General features: G+C 41.2%; 1 protein-coding gene across 2 annotated transcripts in view; it reads left to right on the top strand.

The window, feature by feature from the left end:
* The window catches only part of LOC121673445 (katanin p60 ATPase-containing subunit A-like 1), a 39,769-nt gene extending 24,944 nt beyond the window's left edge, over nucleotides 1-14,825 (top strand). For both annotated transcript variants that reach the window (XM_042046743.1, XM_042046745.1), the window contains exons 5-11: nucleotides 193-317; nucleotides 834-939; nucleotides 5,468-5,626; nucleotides 6,439-6,565; nucleotides 7,547-7,681; nucleotides 10,017-10,143; nucleotides 11,647-14,825. In XM_042046743.1, coding sequence (XP_041902677.1) covers nucleotides 193-317; nucleotides 834-939; nucleotides 5,468-5,626; nucleotides 6,439-6,565; nucleotides 7,547-7,681; nucleotides 10,017-10,143; nucleotides 11,647-11,845 — 978 coding nt within the window. In that variant the 3' untranslated portion in view covers nucleotides 11,846-14,825. The remainder of the gene's footprint in view (nucleotides 1-192; nucleotides 318-833; nucleotides 940-5,467; nucleotides 5,627-6,438; nucleotides 6,566-7,546; nucleotides 7,682-10,016; nucleotides 10,144-11,646) is intronic.
* Nucleotides 14,826-15,822: the final 997 nt, after the last annotated feature.

Genomic DNA, 15,822 nt, shown 5'->3' with positions numbered 1-15,822 from the left:
TGACAGGTAGGGTGGCAAGTGTAGCATCTTCAAAATCTTTGGATGCTCTGCTCTTCAGCTAGGACTTAATGTAGCTTTAAGTCGTGACACAGCCACCTTTGTGAGGCTGTTCCTGCATTCATGCCTTTGGTTGGCAAGGAAGTGTCTCAGTTGTGTAATGTTCTTATGAGCTTGTATGATTTTCACTTCTAGGGAAAGAAAATACCCCAGGAATTTGGTGATGGGGAAATTCCAAAATTTGATGGAGCAGGTTACGACAAAGACCTGATCGAAGCTCTTGAAAGAGACATTGTATCAAGGAATCCAAGCATTCATTGGTATGAGGATTTTCTCAACTCAAGTGTTTTTGCTAGTGTGGAAAAGGAGCAAAATTACCCGTCTTCAAACTCCTAAAATAGGGAGACAACATAATCTTCTACAAATAGGCAAAAATGAGATATTTTGCTTTAACAGTTTATTAATTTGATTAAAGTTAGGCTTTTGTTGCTAATTGATAATATGTGTAGTACATCCATTACAGGTACTGCTGAAATGAGCATATGCTCCAGAGATCTTTAAAGATACTGCTTTGGTCTTCACATTGTCCAAAACAATTTTTAATTAAGCAGCTCTGGGTAACTTGAGTTGAAAATAATTTTTTCTTCCAAAATAATTTGTCTTCCAAAAGTGGATTCAATGTTAGGTCGCAGTATTATAGGAGTGCTCTCATGAGGCAAATGCTTGCATGCAAAAAGAAATGCTACTAAGTGAAAAGCTTTTCTATTTTTCTTGTATAAAAATAGAAGAAATACAGTTGTATGAGAATCTTGTACAAGTTTCTTCATCTTGCACAGGGATGACATCGCGGATTTGGAAGAAGCCAAGAAATTATTAAGAGAAGCTGTTGTTCTTCCAATGTGGATGCCTGATTTTTTCAAAGGGATCAGAAGACCTTGGAAGGTGAGAATTTATGTGGTGTTGTAGTAAATGGCATGCTGTGTGTGTCTCCTGCTGTGATGTGTGGATGCCTGCAGCAGAAAGCTAAAAAGGTAAATGGGAGAGATCATGAATTTGTTCATTGAATCCTCTTATAATGATTCATGTAAAAGGCACTGAAAAAAAAAGCTGGAAGTGTATGTGGCCCTTACAGTAAACAGTATTTTCGGTTTATTTACTCGCAGCTTGTCAATATTATAATACTTCCTATATGTCAGTCTGTAGATGTGAGCATGCAGGTTATATTGACTGAAGCAGAAATGCTTAATAGACAGCTCTGCATAGGATTATGGTGGCCAGTTGTCATCAATTCCCAGAAGAAAGCAGTCCTTGGACTGTTTTGTTCCAAATGTTTCAACTGTCTCTTGCTCAGACTGCAAGCTGCAGCCTGGATGGTACAAGGAAGCAAGGAAAGAGGAGGCCAGTCTGGTGATTTAACTTTGCAGTTACGTTTGCAGCTGGGTATAGTTGCAGCTGGAGTGAGAAGTTCAGAGTAGAAGAAGGAGTTGCAAGCGGGGCAGTAGGAAGGATATAGGACTGAACTAGGCTGATTGACCAGAAGTGAGTCCAATCTGGGCCTTGCTTAGAGCTAAGAAGGAAGAGGAGGGAGGAGTTTGGCAGGCATTTCTGTAAACAGCAAACAAAATTATCTTGCTTCTGATGTGGGATGGATTGACACTTGTTTGGGGAATAACTAGTCACAACACAAGGCCTTTTTGGTTGCTGGGGAAAAGAGACTATTGCAAATTGTCTGTTATTCTGAGTGTGGAAGGCGGTGGCATGTGTGGGGAATGCTGTGTACGTGAGTAGTTTCCTATTTAGTACTCTGGTTCAGCAGCATGTGTCGGATCTTGCTCTACTAACACTTGTCCTGTCTTTCCCTGATTGGTGCTTGTGCTTCCCTGGCTTGTACTTAGGTCAGACCCAGCAGAAGCTGGGAGATTGCTGCTTGAGAGCTGTTCAGGGAGGTTTTAGTGAGTTGCGGGGAGGGAACCCAAACCTAGTGCAAACTTAGCCCCAGGCTATCGGGCCTTTGGAGTTCAGAGTGCTTGTGGTCAGTACCAGTGGCCTTGTGGTTAACCTTAAGGTTAACTGAGCTGTCATCTTGGACAGAGCCTAGATGTTGTGGGTTACATGTGCAGGGTGAAATTTTAGTATATTTTGAACAGCTGAATCTCTCTCTTTTCTTCTTGGCTTAGAGGAAGTTGATCCATACTCTTAGTATAGACCATGGGGGCCACATCTGTTTAGTGCTCAAAAACTTCTAATAGAGTAAAGATCTGCTCTGCTTTTTTTTCAGCTGTTACCATGCATAGAGGATGTAGTGGCCATCTGTCTTTAAGGCAGGTATCTCAGCAGACTGCAGAAAATGTGAAAATTGCCACTGGCCGTGTCTCCAAGTGTTGTGGTAATGGATAAAGGAGCAATAGCTTGGTCCTTTAAAGAGTTACAATCTCCATCTCTTTGCGTTACACTACTTTTCCTACTGCACAGTGTCACCTCTGAAGACCAGGTGCTTGTAGACATGGAAAAAAAAATTCTATTATTATTTCCTCTTTTCAGTCTGAAATGCAAATTGATTTCTGACAAGGCTATGAAGAGTCTTCATTGTTAGCCTTTTCCCTGGTGACTTGTGAAGCTGTAACTCTCATGAATTTATTTTTCACACAGAACAGCATGTATTTTCCCTACCGTTGACCTCTGACTGTGCTGTAAGGATGAGAAGTATTGAAGGGAAGGCTGTTTCTTGCAGTAATCAGTGTAGCAGCAGGCATTTGTTGAGCCTAGGAATTCAGGACATAATTCAGGGAAAAAGGCAGCCAGAGCTGGTTTTGGATGTTCAGACTCCCCTGAGAACAATTCCCAAGACAGCCCTCACAGTTTGTGCCTGTATTCAGAGGACGGTGCCTTGTCTGAAGGAGCCAGCTGTCTTCCCTGATTCAACACAGGTGCTATGTAGTTGCAGCCACGGGTTTCTGAGTGTCCATGGGTTTGCTCTTTCTGTTTCTCTGAACTGTTTTGTGCCAAGAAGGCCCGGTTGCTCACTGTGCTTCCCACTGCTCTGCTAGTGATTGTTACAACAACAAGAAGTAACCCTGCAGTGATTTCATCAAAACACTTACTCCCTGCGGTGCATTTCAGCTTCTTATTGGAATACTTTGGATTAACAGAGCCTTAGAGGAAGAATAAAGAAGTCTTTGTGTTTGTCAAGGATTTTAAATAGTAAGTGGCAGCCTCCTAGTTTGCAGAAAGAGCAACTTGATCCTCTGTGTTTCTGTTTGCAGCCATGCACATCTTGTTTTGCTGTGAACTTAAGTTATATATATATTTTTTTTTTTAACTGGTATTTCTGTTGTCTCTCTCCCCAGAGAGCTTGATTTTCCCCTGGCTTTACACCTGGTGTGGCTGCTTTGCACCTCTGTTATGCACATGTATAATGCCACCAGTATCATGTGCAAGGTAGCACTTCCTGTAATACTTAGCAGGAGGTGCAAAGCGACAGGCTTCAATTTTGGTGGTGAACAGCATGTGTACCTGAAGCCAGGATTTGACCTTCCAGAATAATGGAGAATTGAACCAGTATCCAAAAAATGTCATTACTTCCCGGTATCACCAGGTCCTGCACTAAACACAGTTTATCAAACACATACTTTGAATATGATTCAAATTGAGATGAAGCTTTTTTTAAAGTATTAAATGAACACATTTGAAGCTCAGAGAGAACACTAAGTCATCTCTGACCTGCATATTACCGGCTGAGTAATTTTCACCCAGTCACTCCAGGGCTGTATTTGCAAAATTGTTTTAATATCAGTATAACTGTGCAGCATCTCAAATCTGAATGTCTGAGTGTTCACGGGGAGAAAAGAGAGTCCATTTACTTTTTATGCTTGCTGCTCTGGAGCTTAGGAAACCTTGAGCAGCCTGAGGAGTGACTTTGGACTGTTAGCTGTAGAGATGGCATGTGAACATTTCTGACTTAATTTACCGATGAATGTATGTTGAGCTTGCATTAGCTAAGTATTAAATGGCAATAAAGGTATTAAGAGTTAATGGAAAATGAAGTACAGAGAGGCTATTGCTTTTGAATGGTACATTTTTGAATAATTGCATTCCCGGTTGATTTGTTTTTATAGATCTCTTCCATGTCATTCTTTGTGCTTTTTGAAGTAAATTTTTGTGAGGAACAGATGAAATCTAATTTTCTCTATGGCTTGCATTTAACAGATATTTTATTGCTGTGGCATTTTATGTAAGTTATTAATTGCAAAGCACATTATGATGTGCAATTCTAACTCTAGCTAATTTGATTAGCCTTGCAATACAGTAGTTTTAGGAAACTCTTGTTAGCATGTAATAAGATCTTGCAGTTGGGAGGGGAAAAAAACCCCAAGCTGCTTGATCATTACATTTTCACTGATTTGCTTAAAATCCCAGGACCCTATTCTAGTACTGTGCAGAACATGGACCGGTGTTTTGTCCTTCTCCAGCGCTGCTGCTGAAAGATGGCTGTATTTAGCAGTATTACCAAGAGCAATTAACCCATCTCAGTGATACAATCTTAACATGGGTTCTGAGAGCACTGTGTGTAAAGACAAAAACCTGTTTGTGTAATGATGGGTAAATGTGCTGAGCTTCAGATATGTGCTCCTTTCTTTCAGAGACCACAGATGGAAAGATAGTCTGATGATGTGGATACCAACCTGGGACTTAACAATTGTTTCTAGTTTAAAGCTTTCTGAAAAATCGGAAGTTCGGATTAGGCTTTTGTGGGGCTAAGCAGTAGTGCACATGAGCCACAGTTGCTTATCTGTAAAATTGGAATAGCAGTGCAGTCCAGTTATCCAACAGCATGATGAGGATGGTGTTTCATCCAGGAATTCCTAAGATGCAGTAGCATGCAGTATTCATAGGAATATTGAGATAGGGAGTTTAAGCAAAAACCAAACTGATGTATTCAGTGAATGCTCTCATGCAAATGTAAACATCAACCAGATTCAAAGGTATTGTCACAATGTTTTGGGAAGATGTTCTTCTGTAGAGAATTGCTCTACTGAGGGAACACAACTTCCTGAGAAAGTATTTTGGTTTCTGTGGAACTTTCTTCATGAAGGGACCTTTGTTTCGAAAAAAGAATTTACTGTCTTCATCTGCCTGTGCAGCCCCTTGTGATCTGGGAAAAGCCTATGTTCAAGTCTAGACTCTGTTTGATTCTGAGACAGGCTGTAAGTCTCTTGTCCATTTCCTAGGTGTTAGGTGCTGCTTAAGTTACTGGCTTTTGTGGTTCTGACTCCGGTGGAGTGGTAAGAAGAAATGGCAGAACACTTCCACACTGTCCTCGACAGCAGGATACTTGTCTTCTGTTTTCCACTGATCAGGATTACATTATTAATTTAAATCCAGACCTTGGCTCATATTGAGATGTTGTGTAGACTACCAATAGAAAAGTTTTCTTAATTTGTTATTCATTACCTTTGTTCTCACGTTTCAGGGTGTGCTGATGGTTGGTCCTCCTGGCACTGGCAAAACAATGCTAGCAAAAGCTGTTGCTACAGAATGTGGGACGACATTCTTCAATGTGTCTTCCTCTACACTGACGTCTAAATACAGAGGCGAGTCTGAGAAGCTGGTCCGCCTCTTATTTGAAATGGTATGTCCTTGATGGTGAGATCTGGGGCTCATTAAGGTGAGAAAGGACAGTATTCTTGGTTTCCTGCCCTTCCGGTAGCATGTTGGAAGCATGGAATTCATTGAACTGACACCCCCTCAGCCAATTAGAAAAACATAATCCTTGTGTTTCCAGATGTGGTATGTTATTGAGGACTAAGAAGGAAATGGTTTGTCACCTGTGTTTAGGATAGCATTTTCCAGGCTAAATAGAGAATTGCGACCTTAACAGAAATTCAGTACTTGTTTGGTTATGGGATAACAATGGAAGGGGTTTGGAACAGTTATTCTGGAAGCAATACATGTTTTAGGTCTGTTTCTGTTCTGAATGATGGTCACAAGCCTCTCAGTGAAGCTGTGGCTGCAGTATGTGAAGGACATGTCCATGTGGGCTATACCTCTGGGAGCCTTGCTGCACTCCTGTAACACTCACAGCTAAAACCCTTCTCTCTTGAGATCACTGAGCTCGCTTCTGTCACGCTTAATACTCACCAGCCCAAAACCTGGACATGAAAACTGCCTGTATTGTGTCAAGAAGACTCCTACTGTGGTAGTGTTTCTTTTCCCCTTTGCAATACTATGCAAGCCAACCAACCATTGTACCCAAGGAGTACAATTTAAAGTGTGTAAACCTCAGCATATGACAGACAGTTTATAAATCAATGTCTTGAATTCCTCCCTTGTGACAGGCAAGGAAGATATGTACGTAGTATGTCTAGCAGGGCTGGGTTGTGCACTGATGAGGGCCTGTGCTTGCTGAGCAGCCTTAGTAGTGATGTTTTCATTTGAATAAAGGCACGGTTTTATGCGCCAACAACAATCTTCATTGACGAGATAGATTCCATCTGCAGCCGCAGAGGCACGTCTGATGAACACGAGGCCAGTCGCAGAGTCAAGTCAGAGCTGCTCGTGCAAATGGATGGTAACAAGGGCTTAGATCTGGGTTTGGGGCTGGGATGCTGTTTCTTTACGGGTGGGAGCGTAAGAACGCGAGCCATCTGGAAAACCTGGCTTTATGGATAGGGGAAAAATGAGGCAGAACTTGAGATTAGTGTATTTTTTGAGTGTTCAACAGCAGATAATTGAAAAGGGTGTTCTGCTTTATTTTTTCTAAAATGGCTATTTTTAGGGTGACTTGAAAACCCATATTAAAGAGACACAGACTCCAGGAGAAGTAGATAATGGAAATTTGTGCAGTTTAATGCAGGTATTTAATTTGTATTCAGTTTAAACAAAATTCTGCCCTTTGCTAGAGTTTCCAACTGTGGAACCACATCGTGAGATCTGCTTTTGCTGTATTCTATGGTGGCGGCTAATATTACCTTTTTAAGTCAGATGTAGTACCTGTTTTGTACAGGGATACATGATGAGCATGGCCATCTGAGGAGTAGTATATGGTGTAGAGGTTTGATAACCACCTTTATACTGCACCTATTATAAACTGTTGTATAAACTACTGTATATAAACTGCTATTTAAAATGTTCTCAGATTTCCAGATTTGGTGTGGTAGGCTCAGGACAGGAAACCTTTTGATCCAAAATGTTAGTTTCTTTGCAGTCCTCATTTAGTAAGCTGAGTGACTCCTATTTCTTCTATGACCAGACTCGACAGAGATAGCACTGTCAGTGGGACAAGTAGGGCTATACTCACATATGGCTGTGTTATTTGCACTGTCAAAGAAAGCTCTCCCCTGACTCAGCAAAAGAATGAACTGTCCCTCTCTCTGTGATAATGATGGTCTTGTGACACCTAGCTATGGGAAGTTTGGAAAGGGACACAGGACTATAGAGAGCTGTTGTTTAGCTTTGTCCAGGCTATGTTTGTCTGTGCAGTGTTTCTCAGCAAGCATCTCAATCAATAAGAGCTCTGGAGTAAAATTGCTCTGAACTGTTGTGCTTGCAGGGGTAGGTGGTGCTCTGGAAAATGATGACCCTTCCAAGATGGTTATGGTATTATCTGCTACAAATTTTCCCTGGGATATTGACGAAGCTCTCCGACGGAGACTGGAGAAGAGGATTTATATACCTTTGCCCACAGGTATGTTTGATAAGACCATTTTCCTTTCCTCTCTTTACAAGATGAGTTTAGGATTACTGCAGGACTGTTGCGTTTGTGAGGAATCCTGATGGTTTTATGATGAGCAGTGCAATTCAGGGGTTAATCATTTGTCTGGATTGCTTTATTTTTAAAGAGAGTGAGAGAAAGAGAAATATTGCTTGCTCAGGGGCTTAAAAGCAAAGAGCTGTGGCATTTCAATGCAAGCCATTGATGGGTTCTTATATTTTGAAAGAGAGTTAGTTTTAATGAGCCTGGAATTATTTTAAATGTTTAACAGTCAGTCCTTGAGTGATCATCAAAGGCAGCCTTTGGACATGTTCACAAATACTGCAAATGCACTCCATGCCCTTGCAGACAAATGCAAAGAAGTGGATCCATGAATTTTCACTTAGAGGCTTAGTTCATTGCAAATCACTGCTTGCTTGCGTTTATTACTGTGCTTCCAGTCACTCAGAATGCAGCAGGCTGATTGCTTTCCTGCCCTAAGACATCACAGCTTGTATTGTCTTTCCTAGCTGTCATTCACCTGTCCTATTAATTTTGAGATTCCTATCACTTGAAGTTTGCATAGGTTCGTTTCTTCTTGGTGCAGTGGATGCCTCATCTCCCTGCATGAGCACTCAAGGTAACAAGATGCATGTCCATGGTGACAGCAGCTGTGATTGAGTTTAGCAGGTCTAAGGACACTTAATAGTTCTACAGCTTGTCTTTGCAGCTTACAGGCAGTAACAGCTCCTAACAGGATGCCTGTCTTTATGACCAATTAGTTTAAAATCCTATCAGCTCTTCCTCTTGTTTCTAATTAAACCAGATTGTTTTTTAACACAGTGTATTATACCCTGGACATCATAGGAGATGTGATCTGGTTTTACTTACAGTCTGAGGTTCTGTTGTATATATTCTGCAAGTAAGAATGTTGTGCTATTCTGGGCAAGTCTGGATGATGCATTTTTAACTGTGCTGTGTGATTTGATGTAGTCAGGCATTTTAACTGAATAAGTGCTTTGATAGCATATATATACCTGTATATTATGGAATTTGATGCAAGCATATATTGTGTAGTGTTTTATTTTCAAAATGCTGCACAGATTTGCTTAGCCCCACAGCAACAATTAGAAGAATGTTCTCTGATGCAGGATACTCTCTGCAGGTATGCTGTGTGTACATTGTGCTCTCTAAATAATAAATCCCCATTTTATAGCTAGTGCCAGTTGTGTGTAATGGGTAACTCTGTGCTCTTGACAGTTCTGCAAAGCACACAAAACCTGCAGCTTTAGACGAGCTTTCTCTTTTCTTTTGTATTTCTCCTTCCCCAAAAGTTTTAAAAAAATAATTAGGGACATCAATAAGTGAAACATAATGTGTTTTATTGGACATTTCTTTAAGACATTTAGCCTTTCCTACTGCTACTTCTTCTGTTGTGGTTGTCTTTTTTTACAGGTCATAAAAATTGATCACTTGAGGATAAAGATGCTGAGCTGGTGTATTTTTTCTGTACAGTGAAAGCCAGGAAACCAGTCATCCTCTCCTTTACCACCCTTGTGCAGAGTAACACAGAGGCCTAAACTGTCAAATGTGAATTCCCTCTTACAAGCTTAGGCTGCTTAACATATGTACCCAAATGCACATATGCACATGCCCTCTGCAAGAGAAATAGTTAATTGACGGCATAAGTGCTCATTTACACAGCTGGTTATCACTCTGTGTGTACTGCATCTGGGTAGGAAAGTGAGATACTGGGACATTTGTATCATAAATATATTAATATATGTTTATTGTATTAATGTGTCTGTTTTCTATCAAGCTTCAGCAGATTCCTTGGGTCCCAACTGGATAAACCACTTAAACATATGCTTGAAGTTCAGCCTTAGTTGTTAAGGGGTTTGTGCTGTCTGAAGCTCTTTTAATAGAATCCTTATTGTAGTTGTTGTAATGAAACTGCATGAATTATATGCAGTCAAACCCTTGAACAGAGAGTGGATCCAAAGGGATGTGAGAAGAAACAGACATTTGTAGGATTGTGCTCTTGTGCTCTTGGGTAATATGTGACCAAATGCTTTATCACCTGAGACATAACAGATTTTTTTAATGACAGATCACTTTGACAAATACCTCTTGACCATGCTGTTTTAATATACTGCATTTAACCAAATTCTTCACTGTATTTGATTGCACACTTCACTATGACTTGTTCTCTCTCTTTTCTTATATTGAACTCTTTTCTTCATACTTGTCACTGAAAATCTAAGTTGTGTTTATATCTTTTTATAACGTAACTCTTGCAAGTCCTTAAGCAAGTATTTTAATGTTCTAGCAAAAGGCAGAGCAGAACTACTTAAGATTAATCTTCGGGAAGTAGAACTAGATCCTGATATCAGCCTTGAAGAAATTGCTGAGAAGATTGAAGGCTATTCTGGTGCTGACATCACTAATGTTTGCAGGTATCTCATTGCCCTTAATTTGCAAATAGAACTGCATGGAAAGTCATCATTTGCACTATATGATAAAAGGCAATACCCACTACAGCTGAAGCCATGCTCACAGTGTATGTGTTTGAGGCCCAAATCTATTTACTGTATTCATGTTTTACTGTCATGTGGAGTGGTCTAAAGACCATGAAATCTTTCTGTGAGATGTGATTTTCTTGGATCTGAAGTGAAAAAAATTATCTGAGCAAATCTCATGTTACAATTGGCTGCATTTACTGTAGTTGTCTGCTTTTGTTAATGTAGTGCAAAGCAGATTGTTACTGGTTTTTTTAATCCCATTAGTTTAGGAGCTAGAATTCTGTAATCCAAAAAATTCCTTTCACAGAATACTTCTTTGGGACCTCTATATGCTGGATGTTTGGACAGCCACCAGTGCAGCACAGTCTTGGTGTCTACCTGAATCTCCTAGGTGAAAGGGTGATATAGATAGTTTATAATATTAGTATTTAATTTATTTCCATCCTGTTCCCGCAATTTGTTTCATTTTTGACAAGTAAGGCTTTTCTCGTTAAGGACAGGTATATGAAGAAACTTATCTGAAGGAAGTCTGTGTCCCTTAAGAATCCTGTCAAGAGAAATTGATCCTGTAGAAGAGCATTGCTTGGGAATCTTTTTTTTTTCCCCCTGCTGCTTTTCTGAAAATGTGAAGTCCTTCCACAGATTTGAAAACTTGGTGTGTGTCATGTAGTAGTGAAATTACCTGTTCTCCCTAAGGCTTGTGTTATGCCTTGCTGGGAAAAACCTGGGGAAAGAGAAAATGTAATTTCAGACTGCCTGTGGGCCACAGTGTGAGAAAATGAGCAGTGTTTTTCATGCCAATGGGCCAGGCTGGCAGGATCTGAGCTGGGGAGGAGTCGTGGAGCAGGCAGAGCATGAGGAGCCACAGGCACCGATGGCCTCAGCACGCATGCATCATCTCACATGTGGTGCTGTGTCTGATGCCTCCTGCTCTGCCCTCCACAGATCCAGGTGCTATGGACAAGCAGGCAGCGAGCTGGGCTGCACTCTGAACACTCACTGACTGTCCTTTGGGGCTGCACTGCAGGGAGGAAGTTGAAGTCTAAAAGGAACGGGGCGTAAAAATCCAGACTACTTAAAAAAAAAAGTCTTTGAGTGCGGTTTGTCTCCCACCCTGCCCTTTCCTGCTCTAAAGTTGTAAAATTTCATCTCCATGAATCATTGTAAAAGGTTTTCAGTTTTATAGTTTTAATTATCTCTGCACATTTACCATATGCTTAAATGGGTTTTGGTGCCAATGCATTCTTTATGTTGAATTAATGTAGTGATCTGGGAACATGGAAGCTACGAAAGATGTGAACTGCATCTTCTATGGTAAATAAATGCTCTCTTAAGTGTTCTGCCAGTGGTTTCTAGCAAGGGTATACAATCAAAATTCATAGGCTTACAGCACATTCTGCTAGCAATTAGCTCCCATGCATTGTCCTGTATTTCCAGGGATGCATCTTTAATGGCAATGAGAAGACGTATTAATGGCTTAACTCCAGAAGAGATTCGTGCACTTTCTAAAGAAGAGCTTCAGATGCCGGTTACCAAGGGGGACTTTGAGCTGGCTCTGAAGAAAATCTCCAAATCTGTTTCTGCTGCAGACCTGGAGAAGTATGAAAAATGGATGGCGGAGTTTGGATCTGCTTAATCTCAGTGACAGCTTTCCTTTGCTGGAGTTTTATGGTTTTTGTTGTTCTCACTTGCAAAATGAGTTAGAAATCTTTTTAAAGGTTTAATAAAAGGTCTGACTCTGCCCTCATCCCACCCCTTTCTGGTGACAGGATCTTTTAAGCTCTTTGCCTTTAAAGGGAATGAACACAATAATGAGCTGATATTGTAAAAGATATTTTATCTCTGAAATAGAAAAATAAGACAAACAGGAAGGGAAAAATCATACTTCTGAGGGTAGGCTTTTTATTTTTCAAATGAAGAGCAGTGTTACTTAACTTCCTCCTAGTCCTTTTTCATGGCTGGAGTCAATAAATCAGCTGGGGGATGTGACTCCAGAGAAACAGACAAGAGCTTGCTGTACCCCCTGCTCTTAAGTGCTGCTTCTGCCTCCCTTGAATGTGGCATCCAAGTTATTATTCTTTCTCTCTGTGCTCGGATATTCGGAGCAAAGCTTGTGGATTAATTGGCATTACACAGAGGAAATGAGGATCAGTTTTCCATCAAGATGTGGGCCTGACTCTCCTCTCATGAACGCCCATTTGGAATTGATGTCTGTTCAGACTTATCAGTGTTACTTGCAATGACTTCTGATGGAAATGAGAGGGAAAGAAAAAGGCATGGATTGTTCTCAGTCCGGTTTATGCTTGTTCTCTGAACATAGTTTGAACCTGTTTGACCAGTAGGCACTTTGACTTAGGTTATAACTTGCACTTTTATGCTTATATATCATCCTGTGCTCTGTCTGTGCTATCTAAATGTAATTGTTACTACTATCATTATTTTAGTACTAAGAGTTTAATACAGTAAAGATGCTAATATCAAGGCTGCATTTAAAACACAAGGACTGTCCTTAAAACAAGTGGCTGTGAACTTCCACTTCTGATTAGATACGAACTTTTTCCTAGCATTACTAGGCAATGGGACTTGTACCTGTTTATGTTGTAGAACTGTTCATGGTTAATTTTTTTTGGTGAGGATTTCTTAAAAGTGTATAATTATTACTGGTTTAGTAATATTTAGAAAATAATCTGTATGATCTTATTTATGTTTTAACTGGTTCTTCCCTTCTCTCATACAAGTCCAGTGATGAGAAGGGTTGAGTTCTAAACTAACATTCTCTCTAGAGTATACCTGTAACACTGACTATATGAGCTTTTCACAGACTCAGCCTGCGAGTCTGGCATATGAAGGCTTCCTGTGGAAATGTGAAGGAGTGGTCAAATGACAAGATTTACAGAGAAATATGCAAGCTCTCAAGTTTTTGGTGATGTTGTGATCTAGGGCATAAGTATCATGGTGGATGTGAATGGCCGTGCAGCTTGGTAGGTATTCAACCCTTCAGCTCTCTGCTGAGACTCCTAGTGGCATAGACAGATGTGATGAACTGGAGTAAGAAACACGGCACCTCCTCTTCAATGGGAATATGTCCTTATTTGCTCCTTTTTGTTAGTTCTTGGAAGTTCCCAATAATTTCAGTAATTCAGCACACTGGTCTCTTGGGCCGTGACATGGTAACCACTAAGGCAAAATCACATACTTATTTTGGTCAGGGAAGTGGTAAAATCATCATCCCTTGAAGTGTTTAAAAAATGTATAGATGTGGCACTTGGGGACATGGTTTAGCAGTGAACGTGTTAGTGCTGGGTTAATGGTCAGATGTGATGATCTGAGAGGTCTTTTCCAACCTTAATGATCTATGATTCCTCTTGGGGAATAACTGGATCTTTTTAGAGAGAAAGCTCTGAAAATATTGTTATGGACTGTAATTTCTTCCTTATTGAAGCTGTAGGCTGCTGCAGTTGTTCTTTGTTTGTTTTAACTGCAGTAGAAATTAGTAAAGCTACACAAATCTTTTGTGGCCAGTGCCAGATTAGCACTACAGGGTCACTCACTAAAGAGGCCACTGCTGCCCAAGGGGCTTAATCTACACAACCAAGATGTAGAAGGGAGTTGACATGAATGCCAGTAACAACCCTACTCAGCTGCCCAAGAGCAGTACTGGGATTCAGCAGTTGCTGCTTAGTAGGGTCTAAGTACCAGTTTGCTCAGTTTCACATTGCAAGCAGCAGTGACCTTCCTACTGATGAAAGCACAGCACTTGATGAAAATGTCAGTCTTTGATGAACCTTCTACCTTAAGGCATTAAACTTCCCTCTTGGCTGTTAAGCAAAATTCACTGTACTAGGCATTGCCTTTAGTAGGAATTATTCAGGTGCTGCAGTCTTATTCTCTAAAGGTCATGGTTTCTACCCCAGAAATGTTTTTACTGTACAGGTCCATTCATCCTTTACAGCTGCAGAACAGAAAAGTGAAAAGTTTTCAGGCAGTAGATGTTTGTGGTGGTTGTGCCCCAGCATTACTGCCATGACTGGAGCCCTGCTAGATCAGGCACCCCAGAAGACTGAGACCATCCCTTCCCTGCTGAGACCTTTCAGGAAAGGGAGCTGTCCTTGTGTGCTGACACTTTCATCTTTACCAAGTCATGCTGGCACACTCACGTAGGTGGGCTTGGAGACTGGGTTATTAACTCTGGGGGAGCCAGCATTGGATGCAGCTAGGAGCAACCCAGGAAGGAAGTGCAGCCAACAGTGGCAGCAGCTCAAGGCCCAAAGGATGAGCTTACTGCTCAAAGTAAGACCAGTTCACGTCCCACTGGTAGAAACCCTTGTGTAAGGATATTGGACTCCTTAGAGAGCACTGTACAAGCATGTCACAGCCTGCTGTGACACTGTGTTCAGCCTGCACCTCTTTGTGTATGGAGATGCTCCACACACGCGGGGGTACACACACACAATAGGTGGTGTTCAGTAGTTGTACCTAGATTACATCAAAAACATGTTTTAAAGCTGTGTTTACATGTTTTCTAAACATCTGTGAAGGCCCTCTTGGGTGGCACTGTTAATTTTTGTACAATATGCAATCTGGTTGTGTGAAGTAATAAATGTGCGCATAGAGTCTGTCTGTCTCACTTGAGTGGGGCTGTGAGTGCTTTGCTGTTAACTGCTTCCAAAGGCTGCCATACAATGCAGATCTCTTCAGCGTGTCATGGTGCTTTTGGACTCACCAAAGTCCTGGATGGAGAGCAGTTAAAGCAGAGTCTGGGGTTTTGGATGAAGCTGCCAGCAATGCTCTCTCTCTAAATTGGCCTTTTGTTGCTACAAGCTATAAAATGGGAGAACACTCCAATGCCCAGCAAATGGAAGGAGGGTGGGGGAGAGGAGAGGGGACGCCCCAGCAGATGTTCAGTGTTAGCACCTGATTCAGACCTCAGAGAGCCAGGCAGCCTTTTTTATTACTTGCCCCCAGGCTGAAAGTATAATCAGGCTCCAGAGAAGCTGTATCATCAGCTACCTGCTAACCAGGAGACTTTCAAGAGCAAAACTTCTATTAGGAAGGAGCTTTCAAACTTGGAAAGAGACCCCGTGTCTCCTGGGACTGAGTTGATTATTTGAATTTTCTCACTAACTTCCTTATGAAAGAATGGAGTTTCCAGTGTTTCATAATGCCTCAAACATGAAAGAGTGAGCAAGGGAAATGCTGATCAGGGGAATTCAGAAGAGGTCAAATCCTTGCATAGAAAGTTCAGCTCACCCCAGTTTAAAAGAGACTGAAATAGCAAAGGTGCACTGACTTGTTCTGATCATGGGGAAGATGAAAGAGCTTCTGTGCTGTAAAGAACTCCTCCATCAAATGAGCAAAGACTTCATGGTACAATCCAGGCATGAGGAGGTGGAAGGAGACAAAGAAATAGTGATCTTTTTTTGGTCTGTTATTGGAAGAAGTCACCCTGAATCAGATTGTGTATTGAGATGTTTTTTCAGAGCTTTAGTGACAGATAAGTACATGATGAACATGCAGGTGACACTGTGCTGCTGGGGAGCAGGCAGGGAGCCTGGGAGTGCTAAAGCTACATGCTGGTGTAAAGTGGGTGTCAGCATCACGGCAGCAGCCCAC

Source organism: Corvus kubaryi, unplaced genomic scaffold, assembly GCF_017639235.1.
Source record: "Corvus kubaryi isolate FWS band 111438036 unplaced genomic scaffold, C.kubaryi_AGA036_p1.0 65439, whole genome shotgun sequence".
Classification (NCBI taxonomy): Eukaryota; Metazoa; Chordata; class Aves; order Passeriformes; family Corvidae; genus Corvus; species Corvus kubaryi.
This window is presented reverse-complemented; position numbering and strand designations above follow the sequence as displayed.